At 44.3% G+C, this 25,048-nt stretch overlaps 3 protein-coding genes across 8 annotated transcripts; 1 reads left to right on the plus strand and 2 right to left on the minus strand.

The window, feature by feature from the left end:
- Positions 1-817: 817 nt before the first annotated feature.
- LOC124058027 (calcium release-activated calcium channel protein 1-like) lies at positions 818-8,567 on the minus strand. 3 transcript variants are annotated; one of them, XM_046386854.1, is made up of 2 exons: positions 8,307-8,567; positions 818-4,191 (listed from the first exon to the last, which is right to left on the minus strand). In XM_046386854.1, the coding sequence occupies exon 2, from the start codon at positions 4,183-4,185 to the stop codon at positions 3,643-3,645; it is 543 nt and encodes a 180-aa protein (XP_046242810.1). In that variant the 5' UTR covers positions 4,186-4,191; positions 8,307-8,567; the 3' UTR covers positions 818-3,642. The 3 variants fall into 3 exon arrangements, with proteins under 3 accessions (XP_046242810.1, XP_046242809.1, XP_046242808.1); XM_046386853.1 differs by lacking the exon at positions 8,307-8,567 and adding an exon at positions 5,706-5,824; XM_046386852.1 differs by lacking the exon at positions 8,307-8,567 and adding an exon at positions 5,349-5,699.
- kdm2ba (lysine (K)-specific demethylase 2Ba) lies at positions 7,462-16,184 on the plus strand. The gene is made up of 10 exons (XM_046386846.1): positions 7,462-7,643; positions 10,580-10,807; positions 10,929-11,072; positions 11,804-11,890; positions 12,218-12,505; positions 12,632-13,449; positions 13,570-13,733; positions 13,839-14,000; positions 14,106-14,324; positions 14,892-16,184. The coding sequence occupies exons 1-10, from the start codon at positions 7,590-7,592 to the stop codon at positions 15,071-15,073; spliced, it is 2,346 nt and encodes a 781-aa protein (XP_046242802.1). The 5' UTR covers positions 7,462-7,589; the 3' UTR covers positions 15,074-16,184.
- Positions 16,185-17,537: 1,353 nt separating this feature from the next.
- Positions 17,538-24,285, minus strand: rnf34a (ring finger protein 34a). 4 transcript variants are annotated; one of them, XM_046386847.1, is made up of 9 exons: positions 24,116-24,285; positions 23,633-23,674; positions 23,314-23,532; positions 21,969-22,355; positions 21,255-21,317; positions 20,633-20,834; positions 20,507-20,536; positions 20,249-20,296; positions 17,538-19,667 (listed from the first exon to the last, which is right to left on the minus strand). In XM_046386847.1, the coding sequence occupies exons 2-9, from the start codon at positions 23,642-23,644 to the stop codon at positions 19,480-19,482; spliced, it is 1,149 nt and encodes a 382-aa protein (XP_046242803.1). In that variant the 5' UTR covers positions 23,645-23,674; positions 24,116-24,285; the 3' UTR covers positions 17,538-19,479. The 4 variants fall into 4 exon arrangements, with proteins under 4 accessions (XP_046242803.1, XP_046242804.1, XP_046242805.1 ...); XM_046386848.1 differs by having other exon boundaries at positions 23,633-23,719; XM_046386849.1 differs by lacking the exon at positions 23,633-23,674 and having other exon boundaries at positions 24,116-24,284.
- Positions 24,286-25,048: the final 763 nt, after the last annotated feature.

A 25,048-nucleotide genomic window follows, 5' to 3' on the forward strand; every position in this document is an offset into this window, starting at 1 on the left:
GCAGTTTCGGCCCTGCAGGTACGGTGTTGAGGTCACTTCACTCACCTTGTTGAACAGGTAACAGGTAGTCTGAGTCTGTGGTGGGCGTGTCCTGTCAGTCCTCAACAGCATCAGAGAAATATGACCACAGGATGCGTACAAGGAAAATAGAAAATGTAAAAGGAGCTCAAATTTGTTTGCAATATTTGATACAAATTAATGTCTTAAGGTTTTTGAACATTTTCTTGAGTTCAGTTAACAAATAAGACCAAAGAGAACTTCGATCTAATTAGTGAATTAGTGAAGTCACTGCACGTATTTAAGGAAGCAGCTGAAATATTTTTTAGGTTGAGACAACTCATATAATTTACAGCGACGTACACGGGCCTAACGGCTGATGGTGACGATGATGAAGTTAGTGTTAGTTTTGACAAGCAGTACAGATTGTTAGCGTGAAACCAGACAGAGCAACACGAAAAGTCACACTTCCTGATTCACAGCTGATCAGAGGGAGTAAAACTCTGTTCTGACAGGAAGCAAAGGCCAAAGGCTCTGCTGGATTCAGAGTCCTCAGCCAAATACGGGGATGACTTATTCAGAGAAGCAACAAAGCAAGCACTAATGGCAACAAGAGCAGCGGAAAAGTTCGAGCTCTGCTGCATGCTACAGACTGACTGACAAAGTGCATGTCCGAACACATGCACTTTGCTTCCTGTGTGGTTTTCCTTTTCACTTCAGGGTTTAAAATACATTCTGTGTAAGATTATTGAGTCTCCACAAAGAACACACTGATAAAAAAATAATAATAATTAAGAAAAATTTAAATAAAACTCACAAATCACCTCAGATGTGTTTTATTCTCAAACTAATAACAACAACAACAACAAAAAAAAAATCCTGGTGACTCATAACAGTAAAATCTGCAGCTTCATGAGCTGCTTACGCCACACATGAACAAATCTGACAACACAGTATTAACTAAAGTCACTTTAAAGCTGTGCACTGACACAAGCAGTGGGACCCGTCTATATACAGTAACATACACAGGGTTAACTCATTGGCTGTATATGAAGATGGACGACATGAGAGCTGTGCAAAAGTGAAGCCCAAACATCCTGATCGCCCCCTGGTGTCTGGCTGCAGTACACCTCATAAGCTGTCAGCAGATGGGAAGTGGGCCAAATTAAAAACTCAAAGCACACGTCAAATTAAAGTTTCCCAAAGAGAGTTTCAGTCATTTTAGGTAGTTCTTATCACACTGACGTATGTTCAAGTGTTCATTTATCTGAGTATGATTGGCTGCTCCTGACTGACTCAGATAAGTATGGGGGCGGGAACTCGATATGGTGGCTCCACCCCCTGATCACTACTGCACAGACTCTGGCTCCAAATGACATCACCAAAACAAGATGGCAGTACTCGTATCCATGATATTTTGACTTCACTTTTGTACACTGGGAGGAAGTGGTGACGTGTCAGTCGGCCATCTTCATATATTTCAATAAACAAACCACAAAATGAACTAAAGAAAAATGCTTTTCTTTGCATTGATCTGTTTTCTTTTTTCTTAAAAAAAGGCACATGTGGCACAACTGTCCCAGAGTGTGTGTGCAGGTAACCTGAATAAACTTCTTTTCACTCTTTATAAAAAGTCTTAATGAAAAACCATCTGTGATATATTAACCTTAAAGCTCCTGGTTTTCTGCTGCACATCACAGAAATATTATCATGTGGCTGTGGCACGTTCATTTTAGGATACATTTTTACAGCAAAGCCTTGATACAAATATTATCCTCAAATATTTAAAATCTCATACTGTCAAAGATTTCTGACAGCACGTGTTATGGGATAAGATAAGATAATCCTTAAAATAAGATTATCCTTAATTAGTCCCATAACTGTGAAATTACAAGGGATGGGATGTGCTGCCAACATTTGTTGGGTGTCATCCAGTTCTAAACATCTGAGCTTGAGTTTTTGGACTAATGTTAGAGTAAAGGAAACAAATGAAAGTGAAGAAACTGGTTAGAGCCACGTGAAAGAGCTGAACGATGTGCCAGAGGGCAGAGACAACACACCCTATAATCCACGCTGTATAAGCCAAACAATGTGTCACTGTGCTCAAACTGTAAACTAAGAAAGGCACAAAACTTACAAACTGATACACAACATTTCCAGTGTGTGCATGCTTTGCAATAACACATTCAACAATACTTCTTCAAAGCCAGCAACCATTTTCGTAGGTTACAGTATGCCAAACTAATGTAAAATCAAACAAATCCGAGATGGATTCTTCTGCCTCAGATTACACATGAATACTGTTGGATGTTAACGTTAACCTATTAGTTTTGTTGAGGACCTAAACAATGTTTTGCCTCTTCTTCCCCGTGCAGACAGGCTTTTGCAAAATGAAGATTATGCAAATAGTAAAATGTAAGCACAAAATGTAACCAAAACTACAATAACTAGTAAGTAAAATAAAAGTTCCCACCAGCACCAAATCAGCACTTTTGATGAGGTGATTGTAACTGCGTGATTCTCGAAACGTTTCAGTTGAACGAACCGAGTCACTCTGGATAAAAGTGTCGGCTAAATAAACGTGATGTAACTTGTTCCATAACTTTGGCTTTAAAGTACGCATACGCTGAGTCAAATATCTCTCAGGGTTCAGTCAGAGAATTCACACCTCGACTGTGAACATCTGCACCGATAACAAAGGCTTGGTAATGCTCCCTACAAAGCCTACTTTAAATCTGGACAAACATGGTGGAGGGAGACGACAACACAGCGCACCATTGGACGCCATTAAGGCTACGGACACATGCTGCAGCGGTGGTCACCTGTACAGTACACATCCATGACCAGCGCAGAACAAACTCACTTGTGGAAGCTACATGTGAAAACTTTTGTCCACCTGAACTAAAAACGGGCTTCTTGAAGACGGGCTAATGAAGAGAAGCTCTGGCCTCATTGAGTTATATTCAAATGACTCTTTAGGAAGTAAGTCCTGTTTTCTGTTGTTATGACAACTGAGCAACAACGTAAGGTGTTTTCGGACCGGAGGACCCTCCTTTTCATTGTGTCTGCACTGGAAGAGTTGGGAACGTTGGCAGTTTTGAGGGACATTTTAGCTCCTGATTTAGAGGAGGTCGTCCCCCAGCACAGGAGGAACCGAGAGTGACCTGACTGACAAAGACGTATGCTGATTGGTTGAACACCTGCACCAACGCATCAGAGTGACCCACCATTTTTAAAAAGGTGTGTTAATTTTAGCTGTGGAAACAACAGCTTGTAACAACGTCAGATTGTTGTTGAACTGCTGTTTGACCAATGAGAACAAACGAGTGTCCCTCCAATTGTCCCGTAACAGTAAACTCAAGAGCAGCTGTGAAGTCTTTAAGTGGCTTTAGCCCGTAAGTACATAATGTTACAAAACAAAGACTGACCTTCAGGTTGAAACTATTTTCCTAATATGTAACATGTGGATGTTTGTGAACACGCACGATCCAAAAGTGGACCGAGTCGAAACCCGCAACAGACGACAGACGTAACAAGCAACTTCAGGAAAAAGCATCTGAGCACAATTCACAGACAGGAAAACTAAGGTTTCCATCAGAGATTCGGGTTGAATGTCCGCTGCTGTTGTGTGATAACCGGCTCTCTTTAGGGGAAAGGCACAGCGACCTTCAGGTCCTCGTTCTCAGCCCTGTGGTCCAGCTGGTTCTGGAGCTGAATGACCTGCTCCAGCTCCCGGATCTGTCGGTCTGTTTTGTGACTGACGAGTGTGCGGTAAAAGTGGACGGCGAACACAATAAAAATGAGGAACCACGGCACCATGATGCAGGTGGAAGCAATGGCTGCAGCCTCACCAGAACTCATGGTGCCGTTGTTTTCTTCAGTGTTGCTTTTCAGGGGTAAGAACTTGACCCAGCACAGGAGCACCACGTCCGTGAGGAAGAGGAGGGTGCCGATGACTGTGGAGAAAGCCCAGGCCACCTCTATGTGGCAGTGCATGCGCTCGTGAGGAGACTCGTTGACGGAGTTGAGGTTGTGGACGTTGCTGACAGCCTCGAGGTTGGGGAGGATGCAGGTGCTGATCATGAGGGCAAAGAGGTGAACCGCGACCAGGACGGTGGTACAGGCACTGAAGGCTATCAGCAGCCCCGGAGGATACTTATGATCCCGCTCCAGCTGTACCTCCACCATGGCGACCTGCCAAAGCCATGCAAGAAAAACGTCAGCTTTTGCAACACATACTGACAGGTAGAGTCTGTGCTGACCTTGACATTGAGGAAATGTTGTCGAGATTGTTTTATGTGCTTTCAGAGCAGCCATTTTTGTCGACAGTCAGTTAACATCTTACTACTACAGACTGCATCAGTAAGAAACACGACAAACATGGCCGTCACATTTATTTCACTACTTCAATAAGTCTAAGACAGCTTTGTGTACCAGATGATTCCAAACGACATTAGACTTCTCAGATGTGACCGTGAGTTGTAATACAAGTACTGCAGTACTGTAAGTGCATCGCTTACATGCAGATTTATTCATCTGAGCGAAAGACTGTGGGGTACTTTATGATTTCCTCCTTGGGGATCAATAAAGTCTCACCGATGTCACTTATCAAATAAATTTAGAGGAGTTAAAAAGTACAGTATTTCACACTGAATTGTGTAGAAATATGCAGTATCAGGAAGTGGAAACACTCAGGGTAAAGTAAAAGTAGCTCAAAATTGTATTTAAGTAAAGTAAATGTACTTAATTGCTTTCCAGCACTGAAACAGCACGACAGTTTCTCTTCAGCTAAAAGCTCCATCTTATTTAAATATCATATCATTAAATATCTGTTCATTAAATATTTTATTACATTTCAGATGTAAATACAAATATTTACCAACGTTTCTATTTAAATGTGTGGAACTGGTGTTGGTTTTGTAGGTTGAAATTCTCTAAAAACAAGGAAATAAAAAAAGGAGGTGTGGATGCTTCAGCCTTGCGGTCTACTTGTTGTGGCGGAAGATAAACCCGGACTTGAGGGTGTGTAAGCGAGCCCTGTGAGGTTCACACGAACCGTCCGACTCTCCCGGTCCGTTATCACCGCCCCGCGAGGTCATGCCCCGTGCAAAGTCACGCGCGGCTCCGTGACCTTTTCATCTCCACGCACTGTGGCCATTTCACTGCCCTCACGGAAACAAAAGTGTCACTAACGATAACTTATCTGTCATCTGGCCTGTAAGGCGTCACGGACGCCGCAGCCCTGCACAACAGCCGTCTGCGTCACACACGCGGTTCACGCCGTCGGCCTGAAGTTCAGTTTGCGTTCGCGATCGCTGATCAGGAACCAGCGGAGTGAAAGCTTCACTTACCATCGCGAATCCGGACAGCAGAGCCGAAGTGCGACTGGTGGCTTTTAACTTGGCTCGACTCAAGTACAGCTTTCTCCAAGACAGAGCCTGCGCGGAGTGCTCGCTCAAACTCATCCCGAGAGTTCGTCCAAGTCACCAGTTCTGCTTAAAATTAATAAATAAACCAGCAAACAAATAGATGATCAAAGTTGGGCGTAAACCGGATGAGTTTACACGGCGGGGGACGCAGGAAATGCGGTTCCAATGAGGCAGGACGCGTAGTAAACACCAGGCTCAGAAAGATATCAGACTGTGTCAAAACTTTCCTACAACAGCTGACCTGCTGTCAGAGTCTGTGAGGGAGCACAAGATACCCACAATCCAATGCTGTCCGCCGGCGCTGCAGCGCGTCGCCTCCTGGTGCCAGTTCGACGCTGCCGAGCTGCCTTTTCCTTTACGGGTGTGTCACTTCAGCTTACACACAAACTGTGCTGATAGAAATTTATGCATATTAAAATGGGCTACTTTGGGTCTGATGCAGAGTGCGGGTATTTGCACTTAATTTGAATATTTCCTTTTTTTATTCTACTTTATACTTTAAGTACAGAGTGAAGGCAAACACTTTATTGTAAATAATGATGCCTCTGTGTGTGTTAAGCTGCCCAGCAGCAGCAGCAGCAGCATATGAAGGTGCTGAAAGTAGCTCTGCTGATGCCTCAACATCAGTTCATCACCAGCTCGTATCCAGCAATGTAATATGGGCTTATATTATTCCAAAATGGGCCATACTGCATAATGGGCAAGTTTGTTTTAGTGAGGAGGTGCTGCACATTAGATAAAAAAGAACAGTTGATTCCAGAAACACACACACACACACACTTGAGTGTTACATAAGCTTCTCTCCAGAGTGTGACTCAGTCCTGTTGTGGACAGAGGCTGGGTGAGAAAGTCCCTTTGGGTGCCACAGTGAAGTGCCATGATGGCAGCCCACCACCTGAGGGCAGAGAAGAGACGCACACAGCGCGGGGAAGATCAGAAACGAGGAGATGATTTGTTTTTAAGGAAAGACAGCCTAATAACAGACTTTGTTTTATGCTTCTCTTTGTGTGCACACAAATCGGCCATGTGTGCTGCTCCCTGGTGGAAACTCTGCACACTGCACATTTATAAAATTACATTTGTAAAAGCCCATGGATGCTTACCCTGTATACAATAAATATGTCTAATAATACCAAATGTTAACACAGAAAATCTGTTTTACGATTAATGAAATAAATCTTTTGAATTCCCCATTTACTTTTACATCATATCATTCTTGAAATGTTGTCACACAACTGACGTCTGCTTTTAGAAATAGATGTTTCACGGCACACACTGCTTTCCCTAACTGCCTGCCACGGACTGTTTCATGATACTACAACTGAATGACGCGAAATCAAGACTGTAAACACAGTGTCTGTACATGACTCATTATTATATCATCCTTACTACATCATTACATCTTACAGCCCTGCGGCCCTTATTTGAAATACTGCTGTCTTGTGTTCAGCAGGTGCGTGCACCTGCTCGAGTGGACTGAGGTCAGGTGACTAAGCCAGTGAAAAATCATTGCACAGCCTACAGAAACATGAAAAATCATTACAGACGCCTAACGTACTGCACACACTGTTAAACAAACGAATGTGTCCCGGTTGTTTAAATCATTAATGACCTAATAAATCCTTGAAAATTTAATTTTTTAAATAAGTCAAATTAACCTTTAAATTATTGAACCCTGACTCACACCTCCCACGAAAACGAGCAGAAGCGAAGACGGAAGTGTGTAGGAGTTAACCTTTCGTGCTAGCTGTTTATCTTCTTTTCCTGTTAGCGGCCATGCTGCTGTCAATTATCACGTTAACACCAGTTTCAATGCAAAGCGAGGTCCTTGCGACGGCATTCATTTTATATTTGCTTTAATTTCCACCTTACTTTTACTCACTGTTTTATCTTTAGAACACGTGGATAATCATTACTATGCGATTTCCCCTTTTTCGGACGACTGTGTTTATTTTTAACTGATCTGAATGCCTTGGGTGCACTATCTGGACAGGAAGTTGGTGTTCACCACGTTTCCCATGGTTCCTGAACACAGCACAATGAACCAGCAGCTGCCCGTGTTGGTTTGATGTGAGGAGGTGGAGGGGGGGGTGAGCTGAGCTGGAGGCTTGTTCAGCCATGTTAGTTTTCTCTGGTGTTCACAAACGATGAGAGAGAGGAGCCATGGCCTTGTCATTGAGCGGAGACGATGAGGAATATGATTCAGAGTCTGAGCAGGTCAGAGCTCCTACATTTCTTTTTGTGACCACTCCGTATGCGTGTGTGTTTTCGTCAAAGCGTGTTATTAGAGAGAAAGTCTTTTGTGAGCGGCGGGACGGTGTTTTTCTTCAGGTTAACGCCAGGTTTTCACCCGCTCTTCTCCTCTGTTGGGTTATCTGGTCGGATTAAAGGCATATATGTGCCATTTAACCGTCCCTCTGTATTATCCAGGTCTCAGTGACGAGTAGTTAGCTCAACGTACAATACACGGAGTTAAACACACTCGGGCTGCTCGTCGGAACTGATAGCATGGCCGTCCCAACACACCGCGTCTTCTCCACCTTTGACACCGTCTATTATGTTAGCCACAACTGACCCATTTATGCTGACCACATCCTAACACGGCGCACTTTCATCCAGTAACGTTACTGCTTCACGGATGTGAGCAGAACTTCCGTTCATTGACTGTAAGCCCATCCAACCTCATGCTAGCTAAACCTGTGATTTACATACTAACCACTAGCATGTCTTCTTATAAACTGCCTTTCATGTGATTATTTCTCTCTCACTTCCTAATCTTGATCTCACCACCCTGTACCTTTAAGAAGACTTAAGGCAATATGTGGTCTAGGAAGGGACCGAGGAGGGGGATGGGGAGAGGGAACAATGAAGTGGTCCTACTTTTGTTGCATGCTAGTCCTTGGTTTCCCGAACTGGGGGTCCGGTGACCCCTTCAAAGCGCCGGAAAAATGACGATCGGTTCGATTTCAACTGTGTTTTCATCGTTTGTTCTGCACCGGGAAGGTCGAGTGTTTTATGAGGTGCACCGGGTCAAAGTTTTGATTTGAAGTGCATCTCTAGCAGGGTCCACTGCATGAGTGCTTTGTAAGAAGACTCGCAGGTTGTTGCACAACTCTGCATTAAGCGCTTGGTCCGTACTGTTCAGGAGAAATGTGAGAAGTGCTGACACAAGAGCCAGCTCCCTTGTTCTTACACAATGTTTATACCTGCAACACCCTGCAACAGCTCGAACAGAGGATATCATGATCTTGCCTGTTGTCACACACCGTAACAGTAACACACACTTGTGTGTGAGTAGCCCTGTTCGTGGGCCTTCTGACTTCCTCCCGCTGAAATCTGCGCCGAGGCTGAGTCAGAAGACCAGAATATAGGCCATGTTTTTGTTCACAGGCCCCATGAACCAAATTCCCGAATTCCTGACATATTACTGCAGAGCTACAGTAAAGACTGGTCAGCTGATGGTCGCTTTGGTCACCACGCTTGCAAAGAGGCTGAGGCTGCTCTCATTTGTTTGCAGCCGCACTTTCACGTTTCTTATTTATGGACACTTTAATTCAAATGACTTTGTGTAGAGTCTCTGCAAACCAGACCTTAGATAAGATATTAGAAATTTGGTCGTGTCAGTCAAGGTCATGAAAATAACGAGGCAGCTGAGCTAAAGAAACGGTGTGTGATGTTGACAGCCATCCCTGCAGCAGCAGCAGCAGCAGCCTTTGCTTTGATGTTTCCCTCCCATATTTCCACAGCTGTCAGATGGATTTATGGAAAGCTGTCAGACGGATTATTCCCCATCTCCACTAAATTCTCCGTCAGTAGCAGCAGTCATAAATCAGGGCCTATTGTGCTGTGAAAAACACAGCTTAAAAAACAACAACAACAAGACCTCTTTGAAAATCCCTCCTGAGGGGAAAATGAGGACAACAGTAAAGTAAAATCTCCTGAGATTCAGGAAGTTTTGTCCTGTTTCTCAGGTGATGTTGCTCAAAACGTTAGTCGTTAGCCTGGAATGTCTGGTTCCAGTTTCATCCAGTTTGACCCGTTTGTCCTGTAGCACTCAGGCTTTATCTACAAATGAAACCAAACATGCACTTAGATGCTTTGTAGTAGTAGTAGTAAATGAGTCATGGAATAAAAATGAATGACATCAGGAAAGCGTCCACAGCCTCGCACAAAAACATAACCTCCTCCTGTGAGCTTATTTTTATCCATCTTTTGCAGCCCTCTATTCAAACTGTTGCCACCAGCGAGTCAAACGTGTTGCCAAGGTAACTGCTTGCCGTACTGCTCGGTCTGATGATTTGTCTTATTTTCATAGTTCTTCGCGTTCCTGCCATGGCAACAGGGAAGAGGCTAAAAATAAACGTGAGAAATTCGCAAACGTGAATTTAGGATAATTGGTTCAATGCATGAGTCTTTTCCCCCCACAAGTGTGTAAGATGAGTTTAATCATCAGGTTGTCTTGTCTTTGCTCCCATGAGTTGCACACAGATTATGCATACGGTCTGAGCTGTGGTGCAGGTTGCACTTTGATTGTATCAGCGCCTGGTTTTGATCTGATCTGATAACACCAACCAGCATTTCATTTGACATTCTCAAATCTACTGCTGATACAAGTCAGGTAACTGATTAGCCAGAAATGAATCACCAGTTACTTTATAGTTGATGGTTCAGTTAAGCATTTGTTCATTGAATATGTGAAAACTGGGTATTTTTGAGAATGAATATATAATATAATCGAATATTTTTCACAGTTTTCTCACATTTCATAGACTAAACAATTGCTAATCTAGCAAGTATTCCAATTTGTCTGTTGATTTGGACGAAAGCTTCTACCAAATGATTAAACGTAATCCGACGATTATTTTCATGATTAATTGTTTTGTCTAAATGTCTAAAAAAATGCTTCTTTTGTCTGACCAACAGTCCAAAACCCTTACTTACAGAAATAAAAGAAAAGCAGCAAATGTTGACACCGATGCCTTCACGAGTGGTTGTGTCTCCATTTGCTGTGTGAGATGTCCAAACCCTTTTCACTCCAAGGCAGAAATCCTGTTGGGTCTTGATCCTCATCATGCTTAAAGACTTTTGTCAGTGGCTGACACGTTTTTAGTCTCCAGGTATAAACTTGTCACCCTCCACTGTTTGCCTTCCAGCAGCGAGCAGCGGCCAACCGGCCGAAGCCCAAGATGGGGACGTCGTCGGCCGTTAAGCTGCCGTCCAGCCGCAGCTCGTCCGGAGCCCGACGCAGGAGGACGCGCTGCCGAAAGTGCGAGGCGTGCCTCCGGACCGAGTGCGGAGAGTGTCACTTCTGCAAGGACATGAAGAAGTTTGGAGGGCCGGGACGCATGAAGCAGTCCTGCATCATGAGACAGTGCATTGCGGTTAGTTAGTTCTTCAGAAGGCACCTTTGTCTTGCATCCTGTTACAACATCACGTGCCTTGTTGACTTTAATGTGTTTATCCCTGCATGTTCTTGATGTTTTGTTCTGTCAATCCATGCAGCCGGTTCTGCCCCACACGGCGGTGTGTGTGGTGTGTAAAGAGGCAGGGAAAGAGGACACACTGGAGGAAGACGAGGACAAGTTCAACTTCATGCTGATGGAGTGCTCCATCTGCAACGAGATCGTCCACCCCAACTGTCTCAAGGTACGGAGGGCCATACTGGGAGGCGCTGTAGAGCCCCATCTCAGCCGAGTCACCCAGTCAGTGACTCAGTTCAGTTAAAGTAGTGCGGCAGGACGTCGTGACGTGATATGACTCGGGCCGACTGCGTCGCCGAAAGTAACTGGTTGTGGCGTTTATGTAACACCAAACACACTCATCGTTCTGATGTGGTTCGCAAGTCTTCATGTTCGAGGATTTGACTTCCACCACACGCTCCAAAAAGCAAGCAATAAAAAGCATTTACTGTGCGACCAGAAATTGAGTTTATTGCCTTAAAAGGACACGAGGCAGCTGTTGAAACGTGAAAAGCATTTGGTGAACTACAAGCGAAGCCAAATGTAAAGCACACAACAGGTTGTTGCTGGCACACGCTCGGTCGAACCAGTTTTTCTGTCCACTTGATTCGCAGCATGTGATAAGTATAGTGTTAAACTGAGTTCAGTTTTATTAATAATATACAACAGCTTACACTCCTTCAGAAGTACATTTAAGCTCCTCAAGTATGCGCCCATAACTTCCCTTTTCTTTTGAAAACATCTGCATGTTAGCCTTGGCTGAGGTTAAACTGTGCCGCCCTGCCCAACAGGCACACGTCACAGCAGTCACTTTCACTTCCCTCCTGGTCCTGTTTGGGTTAAACTGAGTGCACATAGAGTCTGTCACCATTTGTCCTTCCCGCTGAAGTCCGGCTCGCTTTCTTGTTGCTTTATCAGGTGAGCGATGCCTCCGGAGTCGTGAACGACGAGCTCCCTAACTGCTGGGAATGCCCCAAATGCAACCACGCTGGGAAAAGTGGAAAAGTGAGTACAAAAATGTGTGAGTCAGACAGCTTGGATTACGTAACAGCATACTAAGAATGTGTATAAAGTATTTCAATATTACTCAAAATTTCTGTTGACACTTAGCCAATTGTTATATTCAGTACTTCAGTTTCTGTGTTGATCAGCTTGCCACTTCCTGTTTTGTACTCCTGGTTTTTGAAAGTCATTCACATGTGACGGTCTGTCACATAAACAGGAAACCACTAGCAAACTATGTGTTGTTTTGGTCCTTAGGTGACACAATTGGGTCTCTTTGTTGCAATAGACTAAAGGTATAAAGTTGTCTCGCCATTTTTGTCCCCTCTGGTATTGAAGCAAAAAAGGGGTCCAGGCTTCAAGTACGCCTCCAACCTCCCTGGCTCTCTGCTGAGGGAACAGAAGCCTGTGAAGGAGGAGGGGGACACTTCCTCTGCAGCCAAGAGGAGACCAGACAGAGAGGAGACGCCCAGATACAGACCTGAGGAGTCTGTGCACCGACAGCCACCGCTGCTCTCCCCCTGCAACCTGCCCCGGCCCAGGCCTGAGGACAAACTGAGGAAGAAGAGGAAGCTGTTTGATGATGATGAGGAAGAGGATCTTGGCGTGAGGAAGAAGGTTTGTGTGTGTTTGTATATATAGATATATATGCATGTGTCTGTGCATGTCTTTGGGAGTTGTTCCACTTGTACCAAACCAAAGCCCTGTACGCCAGTCTCATAACATTTTGTTTTTTTCCTGCAGGAAAAGTCAGACGATCCATACTTTACCAAACTCGTGCACCAGATCAAGAAAGAGGAAGAGGACGAAGACGCATATGAGGAGGAGAACGAAGAAAGAAGGGAGCCTCACTTCCGGAGTGCTGTAGAGAGGAAAGGCCGTTTTGGAGATGCTGAAGAAGAAGGGGATGACAAGGACTCCAAGAATGAACTTTTGAATTCCTTCAATAAAACTCCTGTTGGAGACAGCGACCAGTCTCACTGCAGCTCTCCGCAGGCCGGCCCCAGCAGCGAGGGCGGAAGTGAGACGCAGGAGAAAGGTCCACGTCCGAAAGCTCGCCGTAAGCGGCGTTTACCTAACAGAGAGCTGAGTCGAGAGCTGAGCAAAGCACTGAACCAGGAAATCCAGAAGACGGAGGACAGCCTGGCCACAGAGAACCGCCAACCCCTCAAGGTGGAGCCGGAGACTGAAAACGAGGAGCCCAAGAGGTTGTTCCGGAACGGCAGTGAACTCGGGGATCAGAGGGCCCACCTCAAGACCAAAGAAATGAACGGGACCCCCTGGGAGCTGCGCCACTTCTACCCGAGTCAGATCACTCCGCTGGGCTTCAACAGGAGCACCCCAACCAACCGGCCGGTGCCCCCACACTCCCCGCCCAAGTGTGTCCAAATGGAGCGGCACGTCATCCGGCCCCCTCCCATAAGCCCGCCCCCTGACAGACTGCCTCTACACGATGGTAAAACACACATCATACAGCGCGAAGTGTGGATGAGGATCTTCAGCCATCTCACACACAAAGAGCTGTGTGTCTGTATGAGAGTCTGCAAGACGTGGAACAGATGGTAAACGCACTGAGTGCATCTTGATGTTCAGAAAGTGCAAATCTTTTTAAATGTAAAGGAGCATTAAAGCTCGACGTGAAGGCATAACATGCAACACAAGTCTTTGTCTCTGATGTTTAGGTGCTGTGATAAGAGACTTTGGACTGTGATTGATCTGAACCGCTGCACCTCCATCACCCCACTCATGCTGAGCGGGATCGTCCGCCGACAGCCGCTTTCCCTGGACCTTAGTTGGACCAACATTTCCAAGAAACAGTTAAGCTGGCTTATCAATCGATTGCCAGGTACAACATTTTGAGTGATTCCTGCTCTGTAGAAAAAGAAGATTCTCTCTGTTTTTGTTTCACTTGTCCTGCGTGAGTATTTTAAAACGCTGCCGTGTGTTTCAGGTCTACGAGTGTTAAAGTTATCAGGGTGTTCCTGGGCTGCTGTATCTGCACTCTGCACCTCCAGCTGCCCTCTGCTGCGCACTCTGGATGTCCAATGGGTGGAGGGACTCAAAGACCCACAGATGAGGGACCTCCTCTCTCCCCCCACAGACAACAGACCAGGTAACAGACCGCCATGGATGAGGGTTTCAGCGACAGTACGTATGAATGCACAGTGTAAGAGACCCCTGGGCAGGTACTGATGTTCTTTATGTGGCTGACCGACAGGACAACTGGACAACCGCTGCAAGTTGCGGAACGTGGAGGACCTGCGGCTGGCGGGGCTGGACATCACTGACACGTCTTTACGTCTCATCAGCCGGCAGATGCCTTTGCTGTCCAATCTGGACCTGAGCTACTGCAACCATATCAACGACCAGTCGGTCAACCTGCTGACAGCAGCAGGGACCACGACCAGAGACTCCCTCACAGAAATCAACCTGTCAGGTGAGAACTGGGACCTGATCTCACACACACACACACACACACACACACACACACACATCTCGTCAGGGTAGCTGTGCATGTGTGAAAGTGGTTTACATGCCTAATACAGGGTTCAAAGTACTAAAGAGCTAAATTTTATCTGTTGTGTTTTCAAGGTTAAGAATGTGCTTGAATTCAAATACAGTCCTTGAAAAATGCTTGATTTTCAACATAATCAGGTGTTTCATCCCACTCATGTGAGACCAAAGATCTTTTGATATTGAAATGAAACAATCGCGTTGTTAGACTTTTTTTGTCTCCTGGTGATAAAATGAGCAAACATGACATAATCGTCACCAAAATGATGATCAATAACAGATGATTCACACTGAGGCATTCTCGGGTGCAGCGTAGCAGTGAATGTGATGATAAAGGTTTAGAGAGTCTGTAAAGTTTTGGCTTGGGTACCTTGAAAGAGTTTTACTGTGTGAACCCTGACTTCGGCATCTTGAACGCCTCCTGTTGTTGTTCGTTTAAAAAAAGAGAAAATTCAAGCCTGAGACTGATTTCTGTTCTGTTTGTCTTCAGTCTGTAACCGGGTCACAGATCATTCCCTAAACTTCTTCAAGCGCTGTGGAAGCATCTGTCAGATCGACCTTCGCTTCTGCAAGCAGGTGACCAAGACGGCCTGCGAGAGGTTCATCGCCGAGATGTCCGTGAGCGTACCGTTCAGTCTGAAAGAGGACAAACTGCTGCAGAAGTCAAGCTAGTTCCTAACAGGACAGAAATCACAAAAGACTCTCTTTGCACTTAATGGAACAGTTCTTTCTTTTCTTTTCGAAGCGGTCCTGTGATGAGTCCCCGAACCAGCGTCGCGGTAAACAAACTGAAAGGATTTCTGGACAGAGACTTTAGACGGACTGAAGAGGTGATCAGCATTCACTGGACAGATAAAGAGGAAACAGCATGCATGCTATTTGTGTTGAGATTGTACTTTTTATAAAGATATGCTTCTGATTGGCTGTCGGGTTGTTTATTTTTATTCTTTAAATATCTGAAAAACACAGTATTTTTATACAAGTATCATTTCATGAGTTTACAGCGTCTCAGGAGCTAAATATCGCAGAGAGTGTGAACTTTATTCATCCTCCTCTGTGTGCCAAACTCTGTATTTGACATTAACATAACTTCAGTATCAGACAGAAAGATAACATGTACAGTAATAAATATCTGACTATATTATCATAAATACTTAAGAATGTATTTCAGGATAAGATTTCAGTGATAAAACAGAGTATTTCAGATTCCTGTTACACCTTCATGGCCTCATTCACCGTAATACTTTTATGAACTGTTGAGTGTTGTTTCACAGGGTTTTACCAACATTTCAACATTAACTTATTGACTTTTTTAAAATTTTACTACAGTTTGTATTTATTCCTGTATTCAGTAACTTGACATGGATGTCTCAGAGCTGGGTCAAATAATTTATCATGGGTGGTTTGAGCCTGATGCAGCATCCAGTTGGTGGGGGGTTTAACACACAGACGCCAGCAGCAGGAAGCTGGCGGCCAGCTTGTCTGACGTTGTCTTTCTATGATGCAGTCAACCCGACACATCTGGTTCTCCATACAGGTTTAAATAAACAACAAAGTGAAAGACTTTTGCAAAAAAAAAAACAAAAAAACAACAACAACAAAAAAACCAAACCTCATTTGCTTGTGTTTAAATAATGACTCCATACGGTCGGTGTTGTGTGTACTTTGGAGTGTGTTGTGCAGTAACCTATCACCTCAGGTGAACGTGATAACGTTATATATTTGTAAACCCACAAACGAAGTGCTAATACCAGTATGCATTAAAAGAAATTCATTTGTACCAGCGCTGGCTCCTGTTTTCATTACCACGTTGTGATGGAGAGGAAGTGAACCAGCTGGATTTGTGGTGGAGCTTTGCTTCTAACACCTCGTCACAGTGAGCCGTCCTGTACGGTGGCCTTGAGGGTCAAAACGACAGCATTTCAGAAAACGATTGGTGGGAAAAACCTTTGCTGTGGTCAGAACTTGGTGAGTACATGGTGACAGCTGAATGTCATTTCCTGTTTGTATTATGACCGCCTCTCGTTTTGAGACATGTTGTATTTTGTCCTTCAGGGCCACCGTAGGACCAACACTGCCAATACAGCCACGGTCCCCGCAGGATGAGTCTGTGATCCTCTGACTTCTGCTTCTGTAAGGTTGACACTTCATGTTCTTTTGTGTGAGAAGAAAAATGACCTTAATGGAGTAAAACCAAATAAAAATCTAAAAGTGCAGCAGATAAAATATAATCAGTGTTGGGAAGTAGCAAAGTACATTTACTCAAGCACTGTACTGTTTTGAGGTTTCCATTTTATTATATACTTCACTTGAATTTACATTTATCTGACAGCTTTAGTAACTTTATATTAGGAGTAACATTAAATGACAGATGAGAAGCTTATAAAACGTCATGTATTGATAAGGATTAAACCAGTGGTTCACAGTGCATTGTGGGCTTCTTGTCACGTTTTTTCAGATGTTTTTTAGTTTTTGGGTTCAAAGAGGTAAAATTAACCTGTGTTTTACAACAGAGCAACAATTAAGAAGAGTGCAGAACATGTAAATAGATTTGGAGGGGCCTTTGCTTCAAGACTTTCTGTAAATTTCTAAGTGAAATGTGTCCACGACTACTGGCTGGATTACCGTGACATTTGGCACACATGTCCATCCATGTCTCCACAGAGGAAGTACACTTTTGACATAGCGCCATCATCAGGTCACTTTGGGCTGCAGCCTGTCTATGGGATTCTCACCAGCCCTCACTCTGCCTTCCGTCTGGTGCTAAATAACAAACGTTAGCAAGTTCCATCAGAAGCTCGAGCAGCTGAACGTCTGCTCGACTTTAACAAACTGCCCTCACAGATTCTTCACAGGATGATAACCTTTGGCATATGGTCCATATTTTCATTCTGAAAAGGGCAAGATTAGCATCTAACACAACCAAATTAATGCAACAGGTTTATATTTGTTTAAACCCATTTGTTTAAACAGTTAAATACACTGAATATTTGTGGCTTTTGCTTTAAATGTCACTTAAAACGCATGAATCAGTTATCAAGATTATTAATTTTGCATTGACTGACTGGTAATTTCAATCATTTCTCTATCTGAGACAGACACACCACTTGTGATGCATGAGTATACAAAAACAGACTTTAATTAAAATCTTTAATTACCAAAATAAAAAGTTCAACATTCCCAAATACAAAGACCAAACCCTGCACACAATTACACTCTCTAAAGGAAAAGTGCAGCCTGCTCCGCTACTCTTCATGATTGTAGGGGACATCTTTACTGTTATAGCAGCATTGTGGACTTTGTGTGAGTACAGTACAGAGCTGGATACTTCTAACTGAGCAGGATCAGGGGCATATAAAACCAGGATATTGAGTTTTACAGGTGGGGATTAACAAAACCATTCAGGTTCTTGTCATGCTCTGGTTCAAGAAGGAAACTTATGCTGAACGAACACATTTTAGACCACTAGACAGGAAAACGCAACTATGTGATAATAAACTAACCCAATCCCAGGGACATTTCAATAATCTGATAATTGAAATCAAATGGGAAAAAAATAGATATTTACATCTCATATGGATCAATATATGCAAATGTACATTAGCAAGTCATTATATCTATATACTTTTCATACCACAGGTGTCAGTAAACTCATAGCTATACCTTTGAATAGTTAGTTCAATACGTTACTCCTATGTGAGAGAAACTAAAAACGCATTAAGACACTTCATTCCACTCCCAACGCTATACAACGCTAAAAAAAAAAAACATTCAAGGTTTCACATCCACAGTTCGGCTGAAAATCAGAGACGACGGCTGGATGAGTTAGCACCGGTTTTTTGTCGTTTGTCTCCACTGAGGTGCTGAGACGGGACAGAGGTGACGGCGGAGCTCAGCTATTGCTGTGGCAACAGACTTCCGACCATTTAAACGTGTGATGCTTTAAAATAATCGCTTCTACGAAATCAGTCAATATGATGAAACAGACGATATCAATACCAATATCAATCACCAACATCCTCGAATCACACGGGGGGCTTTCATTACTTTCATCGTCGGCTAACCTTCTGATTACTTTCACGATTTCTTGTTCAATCAAAAATTGGGAAAAATGCACATTACAATTTTCCTCATTTACTATCATAATTGACAAAGCAGCAAATCATCACAATTAAGAAGCTGGGACCATCAAATATTTAACATTACTGCAAAATAATCAGATTAGCTGGCAACTATAATCAATGAATCGTGGCCACCTCCTGCTCGTTTCTAACACCAGGTTTAACTTGAAAACAAAATGGTGGTGGTGTTTTCGCACAAACCTTCCAAACTCCATAAGTCGAGCTAAAGCTCGTAACCAAGAACACACACACGTGCTACGTCAGCCATCATTACTGGTCAGAGCTCGCAGTGGTGCTTCAACACAGTGTGAACAAAGTGCTTTCTGATTAAAAAAAAAAAAAAAAGGGCTGAAGAATCAACAGCCACACACTGGCCCAACACAGCAGAAAGAGGGAAAAAATGGGTGAGAAGCATAAGGGCATGACCCATTATTTGGCACCTAGTTGACTCACCCCCCTCCCCCCCTGTGGTGAGGTCCAGCACGTGGCTGTCCTCCGCGTTACTAAGATATGTAGTCACTTGCAGCAGTCGTAAAGAGAGGTGCTCATAAGAATACTCAGCGGCGCCGAGTGCCGGCTACAGTTTATAGGCAGATCTGAGGGTGATGAGTTGTGTTTGACAAGACTGCACGTGGCCCAGTGCCACACATTCTTTGCTTTGAAAAATCTGTAAGAAAAAGCAGAACAGACACTGAGGAATGGACAGAGATGAGCGATATGCTGACTCGAGGAATGACTCACACGAGGGTACGATCCTACGCTCTGCCCACTGCTGAAACCAAAGAGTCGGATTCTAAAGAAGAACACACTTCTCACAATATTTCAGTGTGCAAATAATGTTAGAACTTATGGAATACAAACATTCACAAAATCTTAAGTCTTTTTGGGGATTGGAAGGTCGTGAGCTGCATGGTTGATTTCAGGTACGGTCACAGTCTGAGCTGCTGCTCTGAAGCATTAGGACTTGAAGACGTGCACGGCCCTCACGACGTACTGCCGGCAGATCGGGCACTCGTTCATCCTCTTGCCGCACTTGGTGCAGGTGACCATGTGACCGCACTCCAGGAGGACGCAGTCGATCATGGCGTCCATGCAGATCCTGCAGAGGTTGTCGTCGTGGATCGTCAGCGGACCCTTCTCGCCATCTGCAAGACAAAAACGCAGAGAGCTGACTACAGAAGAAACAGCAGAGTGGCGTGTCATTGTGAGGACGGACAAGAGGACAAGAAGATTGTGAGGACAGACAAGACTCAGCTGCTGTAAGAGAAACCACCTCATCTTATCCACTGAGCCTTATCTTGGTGAGGTCATGCTCACCATCTCCTGTCAACGCCCGTTGTGGCTGCGTGTCAAGGTGTTTCCATGACGACCACACAGTCATTACCACTGGAAGCGTGCTGGTGTACACACCTAACACACAGCAGTTCTCTGAGAACACATGAATGGATGACCGGGGGACACCGATCTCACGGTGGATCGATGTTCCTAAAGCACGACGAATGCAACATTCGGGATAAATGAACACTCACGTTCATCCTCAGTGAAACAGACCCACACCGTGAACGCCATTCTACACGGGGAGGACCGCGTGAATGGACTTTAGAAAGAGGAAAGTTGGGAGGATGAATGAGAATGAGTTCAGCGAATGCAGATGTGATGGGGACCGTTCATACGACAAAGAGGCGTGCGGCCACGGCAACAGTGGCGAGGAATCTCTGAGCCTTACCTCCGATGGCACCGTTGCAGATAGGAGGGGTAGGAGGGAAGGCCACCACTTTAGTGTGGGAGGAGCAAAGCAAGCGAGAGACATTTCAGCATGAGTCTGAACGAGAAAACTCATCTAATTGACCCTGGCTATTGTAACAATAATTATTGTTGTTGTTGTTGTTGCCTACAGTATATAAGATTGTCAAGAGAAGCACAGATGGTTTCTATGGTTAAAATCAGGACGCAGCATCCAACACTGACAGCTTGAACAGCTTACCTGTGGTTACAGTACTGCTCACATTTTCCACTGCAAGAAAAAAAGGAATTCCATCAGTAAATCTAATTAAGTGGACATTTTTATAGCCAGCAGCTGATCAACAAAAGCAGACAAGTTAATACCCACATGATTTCCTGTTCTCCTCCGTCTCTCTGTACAGCCTGCTGACGCGCTCCACCAGCTCCCACTTCTCACAGCAACCTGAATAGTTGACAAAGTTCCTGGCCAGGATCTCCTTCAGCTGCCTGACGGACAGGCCCTCGATGTCCCTCAGGCTGGAGATGTCGGAGAGGGAGGCTCTGGATCGATGCCGCGTCTGAGGGCTGACCTGAAGGAGCAGGAACCGAGACATTAGTGACCAAATGGAACCGGAAGTTTGGATTCCTGTTCCAAAGCAGCGCATTGGAGACATGTAAGAAGAATCCTCCACGTGTTCTACAGTCAGAAAGCGCTGATACTTAATTCACTGTGCATCGTAAAGGGTTTTATTACGGCTTCTTTTGTGCAAAAAGCACTTTACGACACTGGAGCAGCAGAATCTCTGGCCGATAAAACGCGTTCCAGTGTTTTGTCATTCACATACGGCTGATCAATTCTAAACATTAACATCTCATTTTCAACTCTAAGGCCGCAACATAAAATTAGACATAAAGCTCAATCACCAAGTGTGGTTACTTGTACTTTACAGTAAATTCAAGTATTTCTACTTCAATAATAACAGCAGGGAATGTGATGAGTCGCAGATCACCTCAGGAGTGTCTTCACTGGGGTCCAAGTTGAGGAGGGAAACAGATGTGGCATCCCCGATATCCTGCAACACAACAGCAGCAATGACAAACATCAGCGTGAAGTGCGTGGCAGGAACAGGCCTCTTCGCTGAGGATTAGGATTAGATGCTCTTCAGGCAGCCCATTGATACCCTGACAACAACAATGTCTCGTACGTTCCATTCATAGAAAAGCTTACTGCTCTCTAAGCAGGCCAAGTACAGGTATTTATAGTGGATCCTGGCTGGCTTGGAGCTGAGCTCTCTTTTCAGAGCAAGAGCGTTGTTTCGTCTTCTCTCCTTTACGTTTTACCTCATTAGTTTAGAAAATCCTGATCAGTTTCTTTAAAGATGGCTTACAACTTGGAGTAAAGCCTGAATGAAAGGATGATCAATGAAGTTCACTTCATCGCTGCGTTTCTATGTTTGTCTTGGTGACACCTCAAGCGGTTCTCATTCTCAGACTCATTTGTGTCAGATCCTTAAGCAGCCTGAAGAGATGACATGATGCACTAAGATCTGCACAAACCACTTGTGGGAAAACACTACTGTGTACTTTTCTGATATGTAAACTTTGTGTCTACATGCCACCATTACTGACAGGATAGCAGACATACTTCCTCAGCATACGGTGACAAGGCTGATGTGTGGCGTTATTAAAAACAAAACACGGACATACAAAAAGCCGGTCCTGACCTGGTTGGTCTCAGAGCTATCGCTTCTGCTGAGCGGCTCCTCCTGAGAGGCGACAAAGGCAGACAGCTCTGAGGCAGACTGCGTGGTGGAAGGGGTCGGCGTGTACAGGGAACGCGAGTGGAGGCTGCCCGTGTCGGGGTCCTCCTCTTCCTCAATGCCCTGGTGACAGAGCACCAAGTCCACCAGGTCTTCCTTCTCCCTGCAGGTGTCAGTGGGGATGTTACGAAGCAGCAAATACTGACGCAGGTCCCTGACTCGAAGGCGCATGAGCCGCGGCCGCTGAAAGGCCGTCGCCTTCAGCAAGTGACACGTGGCACAAATGCGCAGATTCTCCTGAAGCACGGAGCACAGAGAGCAGAAGCTCTTCTTGCAGTCGCAGCAAATATACTGCAGGAACAGAGTGGAGAAAAAAACAAGATGACAGAAATGAGGCAATCTGGGATTCATGAACAGGTTCTACCGCGTGCTACTGCCAACACCGTTCAATGACAGAGCTGCTGTATGTGACCAAATAAAAATGTGGCTGAACGTTATTATTTAAGCTCATTTCCCCAACACTAAATTGTGAAATGGCATATAAATGAGGAAAACATGAAAAGCAGAGAGACGATACTTAACAAATTACTGCACAGCACATCAATGCCAATAGGCCTTTCTCGCATTTTTCAATCACTCACATCTGTTCTGTCTCTGCAGGCAAAGAGACAGGAGGCAGCTCGCGCCTTTTAAGTGACAAACATCAAACACTAATGAATGCAAGACGTGGGATTTGACCGACAAGGTAAGCGAGTGAAGCACAGGGTTCAGAGAGAACGAGACCCCGAGTCATACATGAACATGAGCACTCTGAAGACGATATTGCAGAACGAGTGTGTTGTCCATCTGTTTTTGCAATCAGCTAGAGCGCCTCACTGTTGAATTAGTAGCCTCTGGGTGTAAATTAAATTAACTTCAGCTGCGCACACACACAGCAAAGTGTTTCAGCTCTTGAGAAGACAGTGGTCAGTAATACAATTTGAAGATTTTATTTGGTGCAATGGATATTTAGCAAAAGAATCATTAGTATTTTATGCTTGTGCATATTTAATTGATTTCACTTCTGACTTTAAGTCTACTGGCCAGACAACAAATGAAAAATGTAGGCAAGAAACTGAACATAAACATGCACTCTCTCTGCACGCCAGAAACTAGATGATTTTTCCACAGCCAAGTACAGCAGGTAATTAGTATTTCTGCCTCAAATATTCATCTAATATCCTCCTCTGCTTCTGCACATTTTCCTTCTCATTAAGTCGGCAGACTAATTAACATCTACAGACATCACACATAACATCCAGATACCTACCTTCCTCCTGAAGACTGAGAAGGCCTGACCGCAAGCCTTGCATACAAGACCGGGACTCCCTGAGCTGGTGGGCGGGTATGTGGAGTATCCCGCACTGGGGGCGAATCTGAAGGGTCCAGCACCGGCCCCAAACCCCGGCTGCTGGCCTCTGACGGCCCCTGTACCCATGACTTCATTCAGCAGACCACAGCATGAAGCCCACATGGACGAGGCCCCTGCCTGACAGTCACAAAAACACCTTCACTTGAGTATTTCATATCTCCACATCAAGCTTGTTGATGTTAATGGTGACAGCAAAGTGTATGGATGAGTGAGTCACCATCAGCATCATTCAAGCAGATGGTCACCACAGAAACCGGTCCTGCAGATTGAGCAGAGGCCACATGTGGGTGCTTATTATAGATGACTAAAAGGCACAATAAAGCACAAACCACACAAACAGGAAGAGGAAGCAGCTAGAACTGTCAACGATGCACGACACAAGCAGACAATTAACTACAGTTAAAATGTAAATGTAAATTGAAAACAAACTGACTGTTACAAGAGAGCAGGAAAATAACTAAACAAACATACCAGACTAGTTTAGCTAAATAATTTCATGCTTAACATTACTGTCAAGTCGATGTTCAGTCACAGCTGTCAGAGCTGCTGTCAACGGACCGTTGTGACGGCTTAGCTAACACAGGTTCAGTAACATCACGTCAGCACCCCTCATACGGAGATATTAGCTCCCCGTTAGCTGGAGGCTGCTAGCGATAATCGGAGCTAAAACTGGAATAGAGATGTGTAAAGAAAACTGCACCTTCATTGCAGCTCCGGCGTGTCTACTGAGACAGAGCAGGTTGGCGGTGTAAGCATTGCAATACGGAGCGTCACTTATTTATCGGAACTGCCCGAATGCGCCTTGATGTGATGAGAGCAACGATCGGGCACCGAGCGCTGACGGCACCGCTGCTTCTTCGCTATGATGCTGCGGCAGTCTGCACGCGACTAGACTGTAATACTGCCCCCAACAGGCCATATGTAGAATTGACTATAACCTGTTTCTCCATCTTTCCCATCCACATCGGCCATTACTGTTTTACGATTAAAACATCTTTAGTGTGTTATGGGCGGCGTTTGTTGTTTGCTGTTGTGTATGCATTCATATCGCTTTATAACCACACTCTTAAAAACACGTAGTGCTTCCGAATGCCATTGTATGAACCATCACACTGTTTGCACTACATCATTCCACTGTTTGCACTACATGTATATATGTATTTATCTGTGAGTTTTTTATTCTTCATTTTTTATTACTATTATTTGTTATTTTGTATTTTGTATGGTGCACAGGAGAGAGAAAAATCCGGAGTCAAATTCCTTGTATGGTCACACGTACTTGGCAAATAAAGCCGATTCTGATTCTGATTCTATATTGACAGTCGACTTACTTTATATACACAATATACAATATATATTTTGTTTTAACACATGTAAATACCTGTACTTTTAGATTTTAGATTTATACTTATCTTGTTTTGTTTATCCTATTTTTATACCTTTCACTTTTCTTTCTTGGTTGGGAATACTGCAAGTGCAATGTCTGTACGAAAAAGAATTTTCCTTCGGGGATAAATAAAAGAATTCTGATTCTGATTCTGATAAAACATTATGGATGTGAGTTATAAGTTTAAGTGTCACATGAATACCCTTCGCTAGTTATAAACTGTGGCTTTAACTTTGTAAGCTGACT

Source organism: Scatophagus argus, chromosome 4 (genome assembly GCF_020382885.2).
Source record: "Scatophagus argus isolate fScaArg1 chromosome 4, fScaArg1.pri, whole genome shotgun sequence".
Taxonomy (NCBI): Eukaryota; Metazoa; Chordata; class Actinopteri; family Scatophagidae; genus Scatophagus; species Scatophagus argus.

Coding starts and splice junctions, on each gene's coding strand:
- LOC124058027 (XM_046386852.1), bottom strand. CDS start 5,462: ATGAGTTTGAGCGAGCACTCCGCGCAGGCTCTGTCTTGGAGAAAGCTG. Junction 4,192..5,348: donor TGCTGTCCGGATTCGCGATG/GTAAGTGAAGCT, acceptor TGGCTTTGGCAG/GTCGCCATGGTGGAGGTACA.
- kdm2ba (XM_046386846.1), top strand. CDS start 7,590: ATGGCCTTGTCATTGAGCGGAGACGATGAGGAATATGATTCAGAGTCT. Junction 10,808..10,928: donor TCATGAGACAGTGCATTGCG/GTTAGTTAGTTC, acceptor CAATCCATGCAG/CCGGTTCTGCCCCACACGGC. Junction 12,506..12,631: donor ATCTTGGCGTGAGGAAGAAG/GTTTGTGTGTGT, acceptor TTTTTCCTGCAG/GAAAAGTCAGACGATCCATA.
- rnf34a (XM_046386847.1), bottom strand. Junction 21,318..21,968: donor ATAGCTCTGAGACCAACCAG/GTCAGGACCGGC, acceptor GTTGTGTTGCAG/GATATCGGGGATGCCACATC. Junction 20,297..20,506: donor GAGCAGTACTGTAACCACAG/GTAAGCTGTTCA, acceptor CCCACACTAAAG/TGGTGGCCTTCCCTCCTACC.